Here is a 22072-nt window from a genome sequence, read left to right as displayed (position 1 = left end):
CATCCTAATATAAAAATAGACAAAAATCTTGGATACTTGACAAAAGACCATATCAATAGCCAAAGCACATAAAGAGTGTTCAGTATCATCATTAGTCATCAAGGAAATGTAAGTCAAAGTCTCAGGGATATTCCACTATATACCGACTAGGATGGCTAATGTGAAAAAAAAGAAAGACAACAGCAAAAGTTGGAAAGGATGTAGGGTCATTAGAACTCTTGTTTATTGTTGATGGGAATATAAATGCTATAATTATTTTGGAAAACTGTCAGTTTCCTAGAATGTTAGATATGCTGAAATTTTATTTTCAGATATTTATTCAAGGGAAATGAAAACAGATGTTGACAAAAGCCTTGTATAAGAATGTTCCTAGCAGCTTTATTCATAATAGCCTACAAATGGAAATAGCCCATTTCTGTTGAGAGGAGAATTGGTAAACAAACCTGTATATTCATACAACGGAATACTACTCAACAAAAAAAGAATCATACTATTGTTGCATCAAATACCATGGATAAACTTTATGCTGACTGAAAAAGGCCTCAGACGCAAAAAACTTAGGTTGTGTATTACTACATTTATACAAAATTCTAGAATAGACAAAACCAAATTGTAATAGAAATCAAATCATTGGTTGTTTTGGGTATTGAGAGTTGACTGGGAGAGGGCACAAGCTAACTTTCTGAGATGATGGAAATTTTATGAGTCTTCATAGGAGTGTGGGTTACATGAGTATAAGCATTTGTGAAACCCGATTGAATGATCTTGTCAGAATTCAAGAGTATAAAGATGGAAAGGTAATCCTCACAGGAGTCAGCTGGGATTGGGTATCCAGAACCATACACGCCAAGTCTGTGCTTCTGATACCCATACTCCGGACCAGTGGTTTTCAACTGGGGACCATTTTGCCCCTCAGGATACATTTCACATTGTCCAGAGACATTTCTGATTGTCATAACTGGGCGGGGGTGAGGCGGTATTGTATTACTGGTATTTGGTGGGTAGAAGCCATGGAGGCTGGGGGCGCCTGGGTGGCACAGTCGGTTAAGCGTCCGACTTCAGCTCAGGTCACGATCTCGCGGTCTGTGAGTTCGAGCCCCGCGTCAGGCTCTGGGCTGATGGCTCAGAGCCTGGAGCCTGTTTCCGATTCTGTGTCTCCCTCTCTCTCTGCCCCTCCCCCGTTCATGCTCTGTCTCTCTCTGTCCCAAAAATAAATAAATGTTGAAAAAAAAAAAATTAAAAAAAAAAAAAAAAGCCATGGAGGCTGCTAAACATGCTACCGTCACATGACAGTACCCCACAACAAAAAATTGTCTGGTCCAAAATGTCACCGGTGCCAGCTTGGAGAAACCTGTTCTAGATCTGTCCTTATTATGGAAGTCAAGTCAACCTCAGCCAACCAGGTGTTGACTCTATTCATAGTCCACATCAGTTGTGGAAACAGCATTTGCACAAATTACCTATTTCTTCCCCAACAGAATTTAATATCAAATATTTGTGAATATACATAATCGTAAATTTTGAGAGAAAAGTCCATGTGTTAAGAGCACTTCCAAAATCAAAATTAAATGTTTTGTTTGATTGTTAAATTCTTAAGGTAAGGTTTTGTTCTTAACTTTTGTTTCATTAAATATTCACGTGCATGATCTTGGTTATCTTTCTTTAAATAGAATAAAAAAGCTTTATCATTAAATCAGAGGAAATAAATGATAGTAATTTTTTTTTTTCTTCCCTCTACAGAATGACAGGAAGCGAATTTTTTTCTCGTTTCCCAGAACTCTATCCTTTTCTTCTCCAGCAGTTGGAAGCTGTAGCTAATACTGTGGACAGGTAAGAGAATAGGGTGGGACACAGTAAGATCAAGGAAGTGAATTACTTCATTCATCGAGATTTTTTCCCTCCAGGCAACAGTTTTTAATCCCCTCCTTCCTTGTAACATAGCTGGGTTTTTTAAAACTACTTCTTTATTACATCATGTTGCCAGATTCTCTACAGTACTCCTGTACCTGAAAAGTTGTATAAAATACTGTTTTTATACTATATTTTACATTTTTAAAATCCTGTTTTATATTGTCTTATCAAATGTAATACTGTTTTTTCAGGAACCAGCTTCTTAGAAGCACATGGTGATTTCTTCTAGAAATCATTTTCTTCCCATGATATTTAAAAATCTATGTGTTTACAAATGGCCAATAAACACATGGAAAGATGTTCAGCATCACTGGTTATCTGGGAAATGCAAACCAAAACCTCAGTGAGATGCCCCTTCACATCGGGCAGGATGGTACTATCAAAAAGGGGGGTGGGGTGCCTGGGTGGCTCAGTTAGTTAAGTGTCCGACTTTGGCTTGGGTCATGATCTCACCGTTGGTGGGTTCAAGCCCCACATCGGGCTCTGTGCTGGCAACTCAGAGCCTGGAGCCTGCTTCAGATTCTGTCTCCCTCTCTCTCTGCCCCTCCCCTGCTCGTGCTCTCTGTTTCTCTCTCTCTTTCTCTCTCTCTCAAAATAAATAAATAAACTTAAAAATTAAAAAAAAAGTTAAAAAAAATAAAAATCTGTGTGTTTACGTACTGAGTTTGCTGTCACAAACACCTGCCATTTTTTTCTTACTGGCCTGCTACAGTTGACCATTGTGACCTTAAGCAAATAGCTGACTAATCTGGTCACCTGTGATCAGAAATGGTACCAGCCCACCTGAGCAAAGGTGGCCAGTGACCCTGGAAACATAAAATAAAGCCATTCAGAGGGCTTCCAGTCCGATCAGGGCAGATAGCAAAGTTTACCATTGTGCTTTCAATCACATTCTGTACTGATGGTGGAATTGTTAGAATGGACATCTTAGAACATGGGCTTTTTTATTCTTCTAGCAGTGTTTGCACTTGATATGAATTCATACTAATTATCCGTAATGGGAAAGCAAAGTAACATCAATGAATTTTACTTCTGTTTATGATACATTTCCTCACATGAGTAATTTGTACAGACAGGCTTTTCTGGCCCCAGTAAGTGACTGTTCAAGCTTTCATAAGTACATTTGGCTGTTGAACGTTTCACATTGCATATTCTGGAACAGCCACCTCTCTACTGTATGCACAGCTCAAATCAAAACACAGACGCAAATTAACAGTTAGCTTTGAGAAGAGTCGTGTGCAAAAGCCCAAACCATGGCTTTGCCGGTAGCTCTTCCTTATTTGCACATTAGGAAAACATGAGGTAAACGGAGGGAAAAGAAGGAAAGCTATCTTCTGATCATAGAGAGTCTCACTTGATATTCAGAATTATTTAATGAGAAAAATGTTTGAAGAAAGTACTGCACCTCTTAAATTTTAAATATTTTATGTACAATAATTTTTTTCAGTGATGCAGGAGAACTAAACCGTCATCCAAGCATGTTTCTCTTACTGCTGGTGTTGGGGAGACTCTACCCTTCCCCGATGGACGGCACCTATTCTGCTCTCAGCATGGCACCTTTCATTCCCTTCATTATGAGGTAGCATGTGTTTCCTGGAAATAATGGGGTGGGTATGGGGGCCTTATGGGGTATTATAGCTTGTTCTTATTTCAGAAACTATAGATTTTTTTTTTTTTTTTTTTTTTTTTTTACTTTGGTGGGGGAGGTGTCTTTTCAAAGCAGGGGCCTGAGGGTTATTGCCATTGCCCCCAGGTGGTCTCCAATGTTTCAGAGGAAGGTGCCTCTGTCTTGGGTGCAGAAGCCCATATCCACTGTTTAAGTAATGTTTCCTTGGCACTCTGCTTGCTAACGGATGTGATCGGAGATACCCGCTTTTGAAAACCATAGCCTGGGTATTTGCAGTAAGCCCTGTGTTGAGCCTGGCCAGCATGGGGCAGGCTCGGTCCTGGTGTTATATCCCCTGTTCAGGTGTTGAAGAGAACATTTGTCTCTTCACTCCAGAGGAGTTTGCTAGTGGGTGCGAGGGGTAGCATCTAGAGGGCAGTGCTGCGTGGCACAAATTCATTTCCTGCTCAACTTCTCTTTCAAGCTTGGGGCACCTGAGAAAGAGCCATGCATGTGGATTATACATGGAATCAGATGACAGCAGGCTTTCCTACTTCTAGAGCCTATTACCCCTTTCTCTGTTAGAGTTTTTGAGGCATTGCCAACTTCTTATCACCTTTTTCATTTTCGATCAAAGGCATCAAGAAATAGGCTTCCAAAAAAGTATTGAAATTTTCTTATGAAACATTTCAGAAGCACAGTCATATTACTTAGCTTTTACCTTTCTGTTTGCCTCTTGATAAAATAACACTTTCATTTTTATTTATCTACCAAAATGGAAATAGACTTAGAGCTGAATGGTAAGGTACACCAAACTCAGGAGAATGTGTTTGTTATTTATGTGGCATCCTGGGTTCCACTTCCTGGTTTCACAGAGCTGACTGATGCGTTCTAATGTGAGAAACCATTAAACACGAGATGCTGGCATACGATTGCTGTAGCCATTTGTTTGCGCCAAGCTCTGGCTGTGGCTGTGTTGTTATCTCTGATCACAGAGATGACTCACTCAGATTGGTTTTTGTTTCCTGATACACAAAGTACCAGTCTCTTGGATCCAGCATTTTGGTGATTCATTTTAGGAATTTGGGTCGTAAATTTTTTACTTTCAGGAGCATTTAAAAATTGTACTTTCACACATAACTGGAAAGAACTGAAAAATGTTTCAGCAGGTTGATGGGGCGGGGGAGAAAGGCACATGGTCAGAATCACAGCGTCCATTAGAAAGAAAGACGTGCCTTAGAACTTTGTCATCCTGTGTTGAGGACGTTCAATTTATGGAAGCTCATCACTAACCAGTGTTATGTGTTGCATCCTAGAAACCAGAAATTACTACTTTGAAAGTATCCTTCCTGCTATTTGTTAGTATAATCAGTATATTTCAGTATATTTATTAGTATAATCAGAATGCTCATCTTATTATATTCCAAGCACTTATTATATAACAAAGATCACATTAATATAATTTAAATATTGCCGTAAAGCCAGTGTCCTCAGTGTATCGTTTTTAGTTTATTTTTATTTCTGTTATGTTTATTTTGAGAGAGAGGATGGGGAGAGCAGAGGAAGAGAGAGAATCCTAAGCAGGCTCCATGCTCTCAGCAGAGAACCCGACATGGGGCTCGAACTCACTAACCGATAGATCATGACCTGAGCCGAAATTAAGAGTCAGACGCTTGACTGACTGAACCACCCAGGAGCCCTAATGTATCGTTTTTTTTAACTCAAAAGGCACAAAGTATCCATTTTACTGCCCTTCCAGGGAAAATGCTTTGGTCAACGGTTGCTTTCTACCCAAATAAAGATTCATCGAGTGCCACCAAATAGCATGAGTGCCACAATTGATTCCTTAGAGAATCAATAGGCTCTGATTTATTGAATGAATGTCCATTTGTGGTATAGAGCAGTTTTCTCAAACTTTAAGAGGTAACCTATCACTTAGGAATCTCATAAATTCTGGTTCGCTAGGTCTGGAGTGGGTCCCGAGGGTCTACCTTTCAAACAGACTTCCAGGTAATGCTGATGCTGTTAGTCTATAGATCACGCTTTGAGTACCAAGATTAAATTTGGGATATTAAACATTAAACATTATCAGAACCCCTCCCCTACCCCTGCACACACAATTTTAATAAACTAGACAGTAGTCGGCTCATACTTGGTACTTGATTAGGCTATTCAGAAGGTTTATGAGAAGTAGATTTTGACCCAGGAATGCAGAAAACAAGCAAAAGAGTATTCTGAGCAAGAGAGGTTAGCAGGAAGTACACCAACGTCTGTTGAACCTTGACTATTTGCCAGGCACCGAACTGGGCGTTTTGCTTACAATGACTCTGAGAGGAGGTGTTATCACCCCCACTTTCCTGTTGAGGAAATTGAGGTTCAGAGAGCAAGTCAGGTACAGAGCTAGATATGAACCCAAGAACATAGGGCTGTCAAGAGTGTTGGGTGTACTCTTTCTATTACACCAAAATAACCAGCTCCCTTTTGTGTAGCCAAGAGTAGTGGCTACACTGAGTAAGTGATTGGGCAATTAGGAGGGAGGAGGCACAGTTAGGAGGGAGGAGGAGGGAGGAAGATCCGGAGTTGGTGGATCTGAGTGTAGGCTGTTTTTAGAATGCAGAAGTCATGTCCCCACTAGCACTGGTGAGGATGGCTTGATCAGATGCAGCCTTTCTCTCAGGCTCACATCTGCAAGATCATTGCCGGAGGTAGCAGGGTTGGTCTGTGACCAGGTATGGAGAAGCTGGCTTAACTTTCTTGACCATCTTTTGTGATAAAGTGGAAGGATCCTAGACTTGGAGTTCAGTCAAAACTCCAGTTTGGGGTTTCATCAACCTAGTACAGGGGCAACCCCATGCTACCCTAAAATGTTCACAATCACTCTGGGCAGATGAGCCAAAAACAGATTTTTAGCAAATAGTGAACTTAGGGGTGCCTGGGTGGCTCAGCTGGTTAAGTGTCCAACTTCAGCTCGGGTCATGATCTCACAGTTCGTGAGTTTGGACCCCCATTGGGCTCTGTGCTGACAGCTCAGAGCCTGGAGCCTGCTTTGGATTCTGTGTCTCCCTCTCTCTCTGCCCCTCTACTGCTCATACTCTGTCTCTCAAAAATGAATAAACGCTAAAAAAATTTTTTTAATAAAAAATACTGAATTTGATAAACGTGTACACATTTGATTTAAATTACTTCTGAGAAAATTATTCATGAAGGAAGTGAAAGATTGCCTATTATTTTAGGCAATATTTGCAGTACTAGTGATGGTAAAGAGTGGCTTATTTTGACTTGGGATAATAGCTGAAAAGATGGATGTATGCATGAGTGGATAGGCAGTGCTTTATTTTTGTAACATTGCCGGTGTTAATTTACGTACTTGGAAGAGTCTAATCAGGCTCTTGGATAGTCTGCGTTTAGTGAAATAGAAATTCTTCAGCTAGTAGGAGTACCACAAAGGTTGCTCTGACCATGCTAAAGTGAGTTGCACAATAAGAAGATTAAAAGCCCCAGTGACAGCTTATTTCCCTTTGACTTATGTATACATACCTGCCATTTCCTTCCTCTCTGTAAGATGTCTGTGGGTATTGTTTGTATTTTTGTCCCTTTTCCCACATTTGGGAGTATAAGCTTGTATCTGCTGATCTGCTTTGTTGACTTAAACCTTAGAAGTTCTGATTTGGGTTTTTCAAAGTGATGCCTGTTGCAGTTATGCTTGTTGCATCATCTTGGAAGAGAAATGATAATGCTAATCACAATGTTTTCTTTACAAGTTTGTTTTTTTTTTAACCCAGGATATTTTATGTGTCTGCTGCTGTGCTGGGTGCAGATTCACAGCCCTCTGCCTTGCAAATATGATGCCTTCCATTTAAGACCATTCACCCTTTAGTTCAAATACCACAGAGCAGAGTGACTCATACTTTAAAGGGGACCCTGACTGGCTCCCCGAATATGTCCTGCTTGTCTAGGGCTTTCTACAGACCAGAATATCTCTGTATGTGTACCTTTGAATTCCCTTTCACAAAGGAGTTTCAAGTTTGAATTGAAAAGCTATAGGAAACTGAGTATGCCCCAAACCTAGACCACAGTGTGGAGTCCTGAACAGAGCAAAGGCCCTGGATTTTAGAGACCTGGTTCTGTCTGAGTTCTGCCACTGACTGGCCAGCTGCAACACTTGGACAAGGATCTCTCCCCTCTCTGGACCCGTGTGTACCTGTGTGTGTGAGGGTGTCCACTGAGACAGAGAGCCCCTTCTATTGCTGACAACACATCTCAGCATTGGATTAATACCCATGAGAGATACCCCTCCACTGCCTTTTATTCATTCTTCTGGGTGCTTTCAAAAGGATCTGCAACACCCCCCCCCCCCCATTTGGGGCTCATTTTCATTGTGAAGGACTTTCAATGTGTCTTTCCTCCAATCATTTCACCTTAGATAACTTTTCAGGGAAATATGCCATTCTTTTCTCTGAAAAATATTGAGGTGCAAATAACAATACAATCTTAAATACATGGCAGTGGAAATCACCTATAGGGACCTGTGCTGACTTGTGTAGTTGAGATATTTAAAAACCCAGCCAACAGTAAAAAAAAAATTGGAAAATACATGTTTTATACATTTAAAAAATATTTCATGAGACCTTTGGATTGTACCAGTCTTAAAAAGGGAAGAAGGGTGGTAGGAGGTACAAATACTAAGAGTTAGGCCTTTTAAGCCTGTGATATTGAGAAATAATATTGACCCTTGTTTTCTGGTCTTCGAAAGTTACATAATTCAAGGATTACCATGTTACTCCTTGCCCATGTTATGGAGTTGAAGAAACTGGTTTTCCTTGGTGTAGAGTTGGGGTTTTTGCAGTAGACAATAGATGGCCTCTACCTTCATTTGTGATTGTAATACTGGGAACTCCCTTTCAAGGCTGGAGGCCCATTTCTATCTGCTCTGTCTTCCCAGGATCCTTGTAGATAAGTAGAGGGCTGACTTTGGCTTACAGAGAGATAAACAGGCAGAAGGCTGCTAAAACACTGCTGGAAAGGAAGACCTGCCCTCCTCCCTTTTTGTTCACTTCAAGCCTGGCTCATCTCTCTCTCTGAATGGCTATAGCATTTGTTCCTTAAACCTCTTATCCTAGTATTCATCATTATTGTATCATCACATAATTTGTATGCTCAGTGCTTATTCTCTCCAAGTAAATCTTAACCTCTTTCCATGTAGAAGCCATTCTGGGTTTTTTGGTTTGTTTTTGTTCCTTGCTACCTTTCTCTGCCTTGCCCAGGTTTGGGCACAGAGACTGAATTATTAACCTAGAAATGAGAGTAATTGTAAATTGAGACATTTTGTGTCTTAGCAGATCTGTGTATCTGTGAAATACTTAGGGACTCCTAGTCCTCCAGTATTGGAGCCACATTTCATATCTCACTGGTTAATGGTTTTGTAGAAAGGAAGGTCTGCTGGGTCTTGTGTTTTACCTGGCCTTTGAGGAGTCTGTAGGAGCTCTGACATTTACTTTTATTTTGCTTTACCTCTCTGACCCTCTGTTTCCTTATGTATCAGATTAAAGTATTAGATATTGTGTAGGTACTCTCCTGCCTCATGGGCCTGTGACCTGAGGCCTTCCTGGCCTCTGAAGCCCTTTTCCCTGACTGCTATCTGGCAAACTCCTCTGGAGACCCACCTGCTGCAGGGTTTAGCACTAAACAAGAGGAGACTGGATTGGTAAGAATGGAAGAAGGAGGGTGATGTTGTGTTTTCTTGTTTTTGGCTGTTTTGTTTTGTTTTTGCTGAAAGTCATAGAACTATCTATAAAAATGCCTTCCCGATTATTATGGCATGAATAAGAAGGCCCTTGTGTGCTTCAGGCTGTCAATCTATATAATGGGGATAATACTACTTACAAAATAGCAGATAAAAGTCCCTTTGGTTTGCTTTTTAAGAAAAATTCTATACAGAGGAAGGGGTTGATGGTGATAGGAAGAGGGCCGACTTTTTAAACTTCTGCTTTGGCTTGTCCCAACCAGTAAACTGGAAGGAAGGCCCTGTAGCTAGATGCAGGGGAGCAGATTAAAAAAGAGTGCACTGTCGTCCTGTTGATGGCAAATTCCTGGACCCAGGTAACTTATAGCCTCAGGTACTTATGAGCCTAGATCCATGTCAGTAATTTGGGTGAAATGTGGGATGGGAATATTCTGCTGGGAGCTTGCAGAAGGATTTTTAAAAGACAAGGGGAAAGGCATACTTTATCAGTGACCAAACAGTTGTATTGATATTGATTGTTTTAGACTGAGTCATTCAATGTATTACTTGCAAGAGCTTTACACTTTGTTTGCTGAGGTCAAGTAAGGATTCCCTAAGAATAAGTCATGTCTGAGTCAGCTCACTGTTTCGATGGGATTGCCAGTCCGATAGATGAAGGCAATGCTGCTTTATTCAACATTTGAATTACTTACTTAAATGAACACAGACTAGGTCACATGCTTATCAGGTTTGTATATAACATAAATATAAGTGGTGATAGAATCAAAGTTCAAAATAGTCTTTAAGCATGGGCGTAACGCAAACTCAGGCTAGTGGCCATTACTTCTATGTGGCTGGGGAAGAAGGGGATAAACTTGAGGAAGTGTATACTAGGAGCCTCAATTTTATTTGTAGTGTGTTCTTAAGGTAGGTCTGGGCAAGTGGTTGATTGTCATAGTATTCTGTATACTTATTTTGTATTTGATATGTCTGACATTGTTCATAATTTAAAAACAAGATTCAAAAGAGTCTTGAAAGACTGGATCGATAGGCTGAGATGATCAAGATGACATTTAGTAGAGATAGGTATCATATTCTGATTTTCTAAAGAAAAGCCAATGTTGTGTACCTACAGGATGAGAGCTGTCTGGCCCCCTAGCAGTTTTTATGAAAACATCTTGGGAGTAGGCTTTCCTGGTGAGCCCTGAGGAAGCAGTTGCTGCTTCCAGATAGTGGAAACTGTAGTCCCCCTGAATTCTTCTGGTCAGATAAACCTACATCCTTGTGCCTATTGTGTTGTTGTGCTCTGGGCTTCCCATTTTAGGAGGGTCACTGATAAACTAATATTTATCCAGAGGAGGTGACCAAGATGAGGAGGAAGCTTAACATCTGGAAATAGACTGGAAAAGACTTAGAGGCAACATGGTAATGGTCTTTACACACTTGAGAGGCGGCCATATGGCAGAAGGCACATAATTTCTTTCTTGTGCTCCCAATGGGAAAGTAAGAGATAGATTTCAGATTTTAACATAAAGAAGAATTTTGTGAAAGTTAGCATTCTCCATCAGGAGAGTGAACAGATTTCCATAATGCTGAGCTGCTGGTCATTGAAAGCATTCAAGAAGAACTGATCCGTTGTTGGGCTTTCTGTAGTACATCTGAGATGACCAGCAGGGCATCTTTTTGAGATGTTTTATTTCAGATCAACTGAACAACTCAGGTTGTTGGGGTGCCATTCTTGTCATGGCCCACAAGGTCACAGTGGTCTACTCCTACAGGGTGCCCTCCAGCAGTTAATTCACTTAAATTTAGCTTCTAAGTAACTTCTATAACTTTGTTCTGGATAGTTCTGAAAACATTTTTTTGGCCTATGGGATGTTATGTCTGAAAAGCATTCCTTATTAATTTAATTATCTTTTTTGTGGTTGCTATATTTTTCTCCATTCCAGATGTTGGCCTAAACCACATTTGTTTTCTGACAAGTACAAGGAACATCTGAGTCTTTGAGAAGAGTCAGAGATGCTTTTCTGAAAAGTGATTAAAATAGATAACTCTTTGTTGCCCCAACTTCCTGAAGGATCTTCTTTGAACAGAGATGCCTATAGAGAGAATACAAGCGTCCTCAAGCCTAGCCCATTACAAGAAGAGACAACTGAGAATAGGTCTTTGCTGGTGCTGTTAATGGAGAGCTTGTTCCCACCTGGAGGTCCAGCAGAACTCCACCCCTCCCGTGGTTACTGCTAAATTCCACGAGCCTTAGAGATTGGGCTTAAAGGTCAGAAATGTCCCTATACCATCCTGATCTGCCAGCAATGGAGGCATGAAGGGAAGGGAACTGCCATCCTATCAGTGTGTGGAAACTCTGACCTCTGGTTTTACTAATGTGACCCTGATACCAGTTCCAGCTTTGGGCAAGATGTCAAGGTGCAGATGTTCAGTTCCCCTCGGGGGGGTTTCTGGCTTTTCCATTTTCCCCTCTGCCTCTAAGCCAAACCTGTGCTCACTTCTTCCTTTCATACAGATATGTTAAAGACCCGAGTCTTTAACTTCCTTGGGACTACTTGTTGTATTATAGAGGCATACATTTTTAAATAAAGCAATGACCATTGGTTTTGGAGTTTTAGGCCTTATACAGGGGAGGACCTAAAAGCAGAGACTGGAAGGTTGTTTCCTAATGCTGGTTAATTCACACTTCATGCAGCTACCTGCTCCATCTCCTTTTTACCTTCGCCCTGTCTACCTAGTGCTTCATGTGGAGTACTGTGCTCATGGCCTTCTGAACTTCTGAATTCTAGCCAGGGGTAGCTGAGCTTCAGCATGTGAAATCAAATCATGTTTCCTGTATTGTGTAGCTTTTTTTGCAAAGAGTACTGGCATAAAAGGATACTCTGTCATCTGTCACTGATTTTTATCTCTTAGTTCCTAGAGAGGGGCCTGGCCAACTTCATCTCTGGTGCCAGATCTCTTTAAGACCATTTTCTAAATATGTTTTTGAGCAAAAGGAATGAGGAATTCACCTCTTACGGAATGCATTGACAAAGCAAGCTGAAAAAACAAAACTTGTAGAGACCAGCTTTTCTTCGGTGTTATCTGCTACTTCAACAGGCCAATTCAGGTCATGTTAGAACAAGTGATTTGATCTGCAAACAGCTTCATTCTTAGGTGAAATATTTGATAATGATGATAATCCATGGCCTATTGCTGCCATTCACTCTAAAAGTTAGAATCCAATCAGTTAATAGATTAACAAAGTAGTTGTTAAATATCCATTGCATACCTAGCTAGCGTTAGGTCTCTGGTAAGATGCAAAGTAAAGGAAGAAAGCATCCATCCTTGAAGAACTTATGGCCTAGCTAGTGAGATAAAACCCATGCTTCTGCACCTGACATAGTGAATTTTAACCACTGAATTATGTGACAGATACACTAAGGGCCAAGGGCCAGTAAATAAGGGGAAGAGTGCCAGTGTTCTTGGAGAAGTTCAGGAGGCTCTCCCAAGTAGCAAGGCAGGAAAAGAAGGGAATCCAGTTTTCTTTCTCGAGGGCTTTCAGAAATCTCCCATGGTGACTAGCAGCTCATGCAAAACAAGAGAAAAGCCATGCTGTCTACTATGTAGACTGTTGGATCTAACAAGAGAAAGATTGTGGTAGAGAGTTTTATGATTCATAACTTGGAAGTCATTGTAAGGAGCCTTGCTTCCACTTGAATCAAGGATGACCCAGGAAATTCAGAAAATAAATGGTTTGCTGCTTAACAAGGGACACCGATGGTAGAGAATCTTGGCTAATTTTAATAAAGGACAGTATTTGCTCCGAGGTATACATTTAAGGCATATGGAAATAATAACTAGTAGGAGGAAAACTCTTACAAATATAGTAACATTTAAATTTCAGAATATTTTATTAATGTCTTTCCCTAAGGAGCTTTTATTTCCTTAGTCTTAATTATTTTCTCAAGACTTGTAGCCAAGGTGCTCAGCAGGCATTCTTAATGCTGAACTGAAGGATTTGACAATAGCAAGTCCCAAATGCTGACTGATGTGCGGTCATCTTATCCTACATGGTAGGGAGTGTTTTAAGATAAAAAATGTAGGTCTTTCCCTTTAGGCAGCAAATACAAATTAGGGAATAGAGTAGGAAGGCAAAGATGAATTATAGTAGGCTTAAAATGACCCAGCATGTTTGGGATATCTTCCCTGACTGGCACAGTTTTTTTCCTCCCTCTCCTCTGGGCCTTGACCCTTCCCAGTCTATTTATAATCTAGTTAAAACAAGCTGCGTTAGTCACATCAACTGCCCAGGATGCATTCACCCCCATATCCTTCTACTTTTTCCTTCGTATCTTATTTTCTTCACTTGCCTTGAGCCCTGAGACTCTTGACTGTGCTTCTCGCCTCCCCTCCACACCAGCTACAGATTTATTCTTCACCACTTATTCTTGTCGTTCACTTTATTTTGTGAGTACTCTTGTCATCAGTTCATCTGTCCCGTAAATATATTTGCTGAGGGCCTACTTTGTGTTGTTGCCTAAACCCAGTGCCCCTACTTTTGTCACCTCCCATTTGCAAGAGAAACTAGAGGCCATTAGGCCTAGACTCTCCGTGGAGGCACCCGCCCCACCTGCCCCCATAGTTCTCACCTGTATTTTATAGCCAGCTGCTTGGAAAAGGTTTTCTGTGTTCACGGGCTCCATTCCCACCCTCCCCCCTTAAGTCATTCCTTAAACTACTGCACCCTGGATGCCTCTTCCGCCACTTCACTGCAGCTGCCCCTCCAAGGGTGCAGTGGGAGTGACCTAGTCGTAGAAGCCTCTGGATGCTTTTCAGTGCTCATCCCTCTTTCCCTTTCTCTGGAGTTTGACACTACTGCACATCCCCTTCTTCGTGACGCTCTTTCCTCTGTGGCCTTCTTTGGCCATTATATCTTTCTCCTCTGGCAGGACCCCTTCTTTCTGCTTCCTCCTAAATATTGGCGTGCCTCTTTGCCCTGCCCTCTACTCTCTTCATTTTCACTTTGCTTGCACTGTCTGGGGTTGCTCCTCACATACAGTGAGCGGTGTCCTAGATCTAGAACTCGTACAGAATCATAGATTCAGCATTCTACTGGACAACTCCTTCTGCATGTCCCATAGATACCTAAAAGTCAGCAATTTCAAAACAAGTCTCCAGGTAATTCCTCTGCACCCTGAGGCTTGAAACAGCCATCTCTGAGGGCCTAGAACAACGTCTAACATCACATTCCATCGGGCCAGCTGTAGTCAGAGGAAATCAGGACTCAGGGTATCACAAGGGTCCTCCCGATGTCATTGTGTTCATATGTACTCACTAACAAAGGAACATTGCTTTAAAAAGTCACTGACTTTGGGGGGCGTCTGGGTGGCTCAGTCAGTTAAGCATCCGACTTCAGCTCAAGTCATGATCTCGCCATTCCCAAGTTCAAGTCCCGCGTCGAGCTCTGTGCTGACAGCTCAGAGCCTGGAGCCTGTTTCAGGTTCTGTGTCTCCCTCTCTCTCTCTGCCCCTCCCCCACTCAGGCTCTGTCTCTCTGTCTCTCTCTCTCTCTCTCTCTCAAATAAAAACACTGAAAAAAAAAATCACTGACTTATATATCCCTTCAGTAAGTTTGAAATGATTTGCCTTTTTTCTCTTATTGACGACCATCAGTTTGAGATAGCAAGGTAGCAGGTGTCGGTACCTTTCTTTGGAGATAGAAAAGCCAAGGCACCAAAAGAGTAAGCATCATATGTCCACAGTAAAAACATCGTTGAGGAGTCAGTCTATAAGAACTGATTCATTTATTCATTTACTCAATAGGTGTTTACTGCAAACATCAATTGTGTGTTGGGCACGATAGAAATACAGTGGAGCATCAGACAGATAAGATTTTGGTCTAATGGACTATCCTTTCTGGTATGCTGCTTCTTGGTCCCTATCTTCTTTGCCCTGATTTGTTCCATCAAATTAGTGATAAATGATAATATTTAGCTATGTACCAGACACTGTTTTAGAACTTGACACATACTCACTTAATCATCATGACAACACTGTGAGAGGTCTGTAATGTATTATCCTCATCCTCCAGAGAGGACAAGCTGGGTTGTAGGAAGTTTTAGAAATGTGCCCTAGGTCATATACTGCTAGGAAGTGAAAAGGCCAGGATGTGACCCAGGCAGTCTGGCTCCAGAACCCAGGCTCTTTGCCACTCCCTTAGCTACACTAATGCTTAACACCACAATATGCCTGCTTCTGATGCTACATGGCAAGTTAGTTCTCCACATGCCCAAATTAACCTACAGTTTCGAATGACAAATATTTGGACTCACTTTGCTTTCTTGAGCTCTCCCTCCATCCCATCTTGGGCATTGCTTTGGCAATGGTCTCATTTCCTAATCTGAAATCAGTAGAAAAGGAAGAAAAGCTCGCAGTTAAGCCCAAGTGGTTGTGACAGGTTGCTAAATAAGACTGCTCAACTGAAGTTCTGAGATTCTTGAGAAATACTGAGAGTTTCTTACAAAAGAAGTTTTCCTTAGAATAGGAAATCATGGGTCATTGAACAGTTGTGCGTGTCTTAGCAAAGAGAAAAATGTGTCTTGAGGCCCAAGAAGCATAAAGTCTTAATGAGATTATTTGTGGGTTCCTCTTTATTTATAACTTTTAAACTGTTAGAGAATATATTTTTCATCTGTCTTTACCATCATAAGTTTCCACAGTCGAAACTTCACATAACTTTGAAAACCTCCCAAGTTACTGAAAGAAAAAGAAAAAAAATTTACAGCTACAAACATTTAGGTAAAAGTTTGATATTTACAGAGTACCTTCACACACAGCAGCTTAGTCGATCATCCTCTTTTGATTCTCTTGGAAAGAAAACAGAATCTCAACGCTATCAGCCAGCATATGTTGAAATTTTGAAAAATTGTCAACGTTTCTTTGTGTGGCAACCCCACACTTAATGTGGAAAAATGGCAAGTCTGAATCGTGAAGTGTTCAAATCACTGACTATTATGATGTGAAAGTTCCGTTACTCCAAACTGCATAGAGTAACTTCGGGTAGCTGCTCCAGTGGCCGGACAACGGCCCCGGGTTACCGTAGTAGCTGACAACCCACGCCACAAGGCCTCTGACTGTGGGTTGAAATCCACCCCACTTCTTTCTCAGGTTTGCATTTTTCATGTGCACAGTCCTACCTTGCTCGTTCACTAACCAAAAATAACTAGCCGAAACCTGCTGGAAGGCACACCAGGAGCGAGATGTGCCCTCAGGGTTGTGTTTTCTTCTGTATCGGAGAATTCCTGGCCTGGCATGTTCATATCCTGGCCACCGGTCCCCAAGAGATAGCCACATGTTCCCTAACTTTGAATGAAAACTTTCAGTCGCAAAGGGACTCATTCTCAGTCTAAATAAGCAAAAAAAATCAAAATTAGGCAGGCCCACACGAATGAGATTTTTCTGTTTGGATTCTACAATGTCCAGAGCATTAACAAAAATACATATTTGTATGAGGGGTGCTGCTGAATAAATAAGCATCTTGTTTTTGATTATTACAGTCATTTAGGAGAAGCCCATCTGGGTAGAAACTATGGAAATATATCCAGGTAGCCAAGAAAAAGCTGAATTGTTACTGAAGGTTGTGTCACACAGACAAGCAGTGGGTAGAAAATATTTTCAAACACTAAACAAATGAGTCTCTTAAGGCGGTCCTTTTGGGTGATGGGTAAGTAGTGTGGGTTTGTTTGTTTGTTTTTTGGTTTTTGTTTTTTTGCTTAACTTTATTATTATTTTTATTTTATTTTATTTTAGTTTAATTTAATTTAATTTTATTTTTTTGCCAGAAGAATCTCTTTTTTTCTCTAAAGACAGAGTTTAAGGCTCAGCTTCTTTTCAGCTTGGATGAAATGAAAAGTGAAATTCATTTAATACTAATTATAACCTGCATAAGTCTAGTGAAGAGAAACTTAAGAAATGTAATTCTTGTTTTCTAGCTGAACCTCCATGCCATATAATTAATATAATTCAGTCACTTTGTGCCCATTTTTTTCCCCCTGCATGATTTAAGAATTTAGTTCAGAGCCAGAATAAAAACCGGATTTAGGGAAAACTTGAAAAGACCGGAGCGGGATTTGCATTCTGCTGCATGGTTGAACATGTCCTGAAAGTACCAGTGTTAGAATGTCATGTCCTGCTAGAAGGCCCTGTTGAAAACTGGCCAGCAGAGAGGCTTCCTAGTGCCGTCCCCTTGTCTGTACTGCTATGAACCATCTGTCATGAGAGCCCTGAGTAGGACCAAGGGGCCTCCACAGGATTGCTACACAGCCTGACAGAAGCTGTGCTCTGGTGTATAAGCCCCAGGCTGTGTGGGTTTTGGAACTGGCCGCCACCCTGGCTCAACCCTGGATAAATATTCCCGGGTTCTAAGTAGGATGGGGAGTTCAAAGCCCTGTTTTTCCCAAGTCCTTCCACGACCAATCCGTGACATGTTTTTATGAGGGCTGAGTGGAATGGCCGTGTGTGGAGAGAGGATAAGGGAATGCTTTCTACTACTAATTAATTTCACCTCCCTAATGGTCCCTTTTCCTGTTAGGAATGAAGCCACTCAGAGGGCCAGTAGCCTAATGGCCATAGCCATTCACCCGGGCCAGCTTTACCCCTAAGGTAGTTGAAAACTATCTGAAACGATTTCAGAAGCCTTAAGTGGTGCCTTCTACCCACCCAGTTTTCTCAGATGCCTCCTCCATTTTGAGTTTCACAGATAGACTTTTCATTATTTAAGTACATGGTTTTGATCCCTTCTAAAATGGAAATCCCACTGTGAGACATAGTACTTTTAAGTTATTATTAGTCAGTTATACCACCGTATGGTTTAGTTTAAGTTTCTTGGGTTTGGACGGGAAGAGAAATAGAAGACATCGGTTGGGTGTTTGGGGAAGTGTTTGGGGAAGGGATAAGGTCAGTGGTGGGGAGAGGATGCAGAACTTGGAACAACGGCAGAAAGCAAGTTGCCACGTTCACATGTGTGATATGGGTGAGGACTGCAGTGACTTCTTTCCCACCAGAACTTGCTCTCTTGCCTTCAGTGAAAGGGGGCTTCCTATTTTCTACTTACCTCTTCCTTCTGGCAGGGAGAGACTTGAAGGTTTTTTAACAGCTCTGACTCTTCCTTATGCCTTCTAGATGTGGTTCCATTTCCTTTCCAAGATGAAAGCTTGTCTTTGTCCCCTCCCAGAATAGTTCCAGGCAGCAGAACACAGTGAATCCTTCCAGATAAAAGACCCTGCTGATAAAATGCCAGATTGTTATCAGAGAAGTGAAGTGAGGGGAGTCAAGTCCCTACCATTAATTACCTAGTTACAGCTCTGTTTATGTCCTGTTCATTTGGGGGCATGTTTTCCTTGGACAGTTTCCTGTCTGTGTTCTGAACTGCAGTCTGATGTTGATAAAAATCCCAAAGGTCAGAATAGTGGGTTCCTTATTTTCCAAAAGGTTTATTGGCAAGGAGGAGACTACCAGAGTTTCTATCTTCCATCTGGAAGAAAATGGACAAATGCTTGGGTTTGGTGGTTCATTCTTCACCTCAAGCATGCAAACCCTAGTGTGTTGAGTGAACTCTGACTGTGAATACTTAGCTGAGAAGTTACCTGGAAATAGAATGACATTTATTCACTGTGAAGCCCTGAGTATCAACCAGGGAATGCGTATCTAGACATGGAGGCCAGAGTCTAAAATTCTCTGAAACTGCTTGGAAAATGTACCAGTGCCACTGAACTGTCCACTTAAGAATGTGTCAATTTTATGTTATCTGTATTTTACCACAATAAAAATAGATGAACAAATGAATAAATAGCTCCAGTACTTTGGTCACGGTTGGAAATACCAAAGCTTGGGCTGCACAGTCCGCTTTATTTTGAATGGAATTGTTGTTGGATATGAGGCATTATTCACTCTTTTAAACGCGGTGAGACTCTGAGCACAGAGAATCACAGAGAACCTTCACGTGGTGAAGAGACTGTTTCGCCACTATCATATGGGCGTACTTGGGAAATTTGGGGATTGGGAGAGCCAGAGCCCTATCTTGAAAATGATTGCTTCCAAACCACTATAGCCACTTTCCTTCTACAAATGTAACAAAAGCAGGGAATAAGGTCTCCTGATGGCTAGAATAGTAGCATCTATTGCTCTGATTCTCAAAGAATGGCACTGAAATGCTCCACGACCAGAAGTGGTGTGAGTTAAGTGAACCTCCTCTGTGGTATCTGGCAGCCATTAAGTGGTCAGGCACATGTTTCTTTACCAAATTAAACTCACATCTGACCTTATGCTTTCCTGTTAGGTTGTATCCTCAGTCCAACCCATTTTTGCTATAAGGCCCTTGACCTGTGACTCAGCCAGCTCTTTCAGCTTCACTGGTGATGGGGGTTCTTTTTGCGGACTACACTGTTGCCTTTTGTTTGTTTGTTTGTTTGCTTTTTGCTAAGCCAAGAAACTTCTCAAGCCTTGCAAACATGTTCCCTGGTGACATAGCTGCAGTATGAATTTCAGGGTAGAAAAAAAGAAAGAAATATGAATATAGCCCTGTTCAGATCCCAAAACTTTTTCTCTTGTTAACCCTGGAAGCCCTGAACCCAGCACCCTGACTAAAAGATGCTTTTTTCCCCTGTGTATGTGTGTGCTTATGCGCTTATTCCTACCATCGTTTGAAGGCGGTCGTGAGACATTCGTCATGGTTTCAGCAATACTTTTCTCAAATTTAGTGTTTTCCTTAGAAAAGGCAAGAAAATATAGGAGCCTAGGAAGAAGTTAAAGTAAATTTAAAATAGATAAGCTCACTTTGAGTGAAACCAGTAAAAATAAGCCCTGACCTTTTCTTATAGGTAAAAAAAAAAAACCTGGAATTTTTAAAAAAAGTATTCTTTTAGGAAATAAAGATTTTGCCAGAAATAGCATGGGTGGTTAAAGCACTCTGGTGTGAAAGATGCATCTTTAAAAATCTCCCCTTTAAAAAACAAGATTTCTTTACTTTCTTCTTGACTAATGGTTTTGTCAGAGTAATCATTTGAACAATAAATGAAATGCTTTGAAGTATATAGGGGAGTAGAGAACTTTTCTGTGCCTTGTACAAAGTGGTGATACAGATTATAAACTAAATGATGGCAAATTCCACCAATTTACCCAGCGTCCAAATACTAGCAAATGTCACCAAAGCCATAGAAATCTACTGATGAAATCACGAAGATGAATGGAAGTGATCCAGATTGTTTAATTTCCTTTGAAATGTTGTATTTATTAGATCTTAGCACCCAGAAGTTGAACAGTATTGAATATCACACATAGCACTTTATTTTTAATCTTAGGTTGAAGGTTATATCCTTGGCATGATTGAAGAATGACTCATATAATTTGCACTTTTTTTTTTTTTTTTGATGGGCCAGGAGGGAACCTGGGGAGTAAGATGATACTGAATTGAGGCTAAATTTATTAATTGAATTCAAATGGAAATAAATAAATATTGCTTACAAATTTTCTTCTTTCTTTTTACATTCACGTGTATACCTTCTGTGAAGATTCCCTTGAATGCTACTTTTGCTTAAAATGCAATGTAAGATATCTCTTGGCCACTAAAATTAGCAGTGGGAAAGTGAGAATTCATGATTTTTTTCCCTAGTTAAATGTATCAAGCTGTGTGACAGCCCAAACCTTCAGTCACATGTCCTTTTGGAGGATGTGGCCAGAATTCTTCATTGACATGTTCCCCATCTTAGAATACAATCACCGTGAAATTAATGTATTAAGCCTTAGTCACAATCCAGGGGAGGACTTAAAGGTAATGTGATTCTCCTTATAATTAGTAACCTAATTAAATGCTGGAGAGCTTTAGTCATATAGCACTGTACCTTGCTTCTGAACAAAGATAATACCACCACTGAAATTGTATACTTGTAACACTAGTATATTTTTAATTAGTGGTAGGGTGTGTGTGTGTGTGTGTGTGTGTGTGAGTGATCAGTTTTGTTTCATCTTTAAACTTTGCACAGCAGTCTCCATTGTGTATTCAGTTAGACTATATTAAATAACAGTGTACTACCTTGGCTTCTGTCTTCTTAGAATTTGGCATGATTCAAACTGGGATAAGTTGAAATTTGCCTTTTCACTATGGAATAAACAAAATATTAAAATAAGCAAAAATAAAAGATATTAGGAAGCAGGATTAATCTACTCAAGATGGGGGAAAATCTGTTTAACCTTAATAACCACATGGAAAATCCCGCTGCTAAATGCAGATGTGTTTATTAAAGCTGGCCCAACAAATCTGGCAGTGCTTGGTTGAATGGTTTGAGTTGTCAAGTGTACGTAAGTGTAATGAAATTGAATTTCTTTTAACATGTGTTACGGCTGTTTAATCCTAGTGTGATAAAAATGTCTTATAGCTGAGGCGCACTGTTTTTCTCAACTAGCGTGGGCAGTAGAGACAGACAGACTTGACTCTGAATCCCAGCTTGTTCAATCACCCCCCTTTTTTAACTTGGGCAAAGTCACTTAATCTCACTGAGCATGTCCTAGAACAGCATGTGGAAGATTTGGAGGCATTGTCCTAGAAAAAAATAGCTTTTGTTCTTTTATTCGTATACGATTAACCATTACGATTTCGGTGTTCATTGATTTAAGAGAGCACAAGGAAAAGTTAATTCTGGTCATAAACGTTCAAAGGAAATAGCTGGGCTTGTTTGATCTAAGGAAAGGAAGACTTGGGATGATGTGCAGGTGGGATTGGAGGCAGAGAAGGGAAAACCAGACGGGATGTGTATAGTTTGGTGACTTCTAAAGTGCGTGAAAGGTTATTCT

The 22072-nt window shown here is 40.8% G+C and overlaps 1 protein-coding gene across 4 annotated transcripts in view; it reads left to right on the top strand.

Moving 5' to 3' along the window:
- The window catches only part of THADA (THADA armadillo repeat containing), a 330878-nt gene that overhangs the window by 144646 nt on the left and 164160 nt on the right, over nucleotides 1-22072 (top strand). For all 4 annotated transcript variants that reach the window (XM_043603276.1, XM_043603274.1, XM_043603275.1 and 1 more), the window contains exons 27-28: nucleotides 1741-1830; nucleotides 3359-3490. In XM_043603276.1, the coding sequence (XP_043459211.1) occupies nucleotides 1741-1830; nucleotides 3359-3490 (222 nt within the window). The remainder of the gene's footprint in view (nucleotides 1-1740; nucleotides 1831-3358; nucleotides 3491-22072) is intronic.

Source organism: Prionailurus bengalensis, chromosome A3 (assembly GCF_016509475.1).
Source record: "Prionailurus bengalensis isolate Pbe53 chromosome A3, Fcat_Pben_1.1_paternal_pri, whole genome shotgun sequence".
Lineage (NCBI taxonomy): Eukaryota > Metazoa > Chordata > Mammalia > Carnivora > Felidae > Prionailurus > Prionailurus bengalensis.
This window is presented reverse-complemented; position numbering and strand designations above follow the sequence as displayed.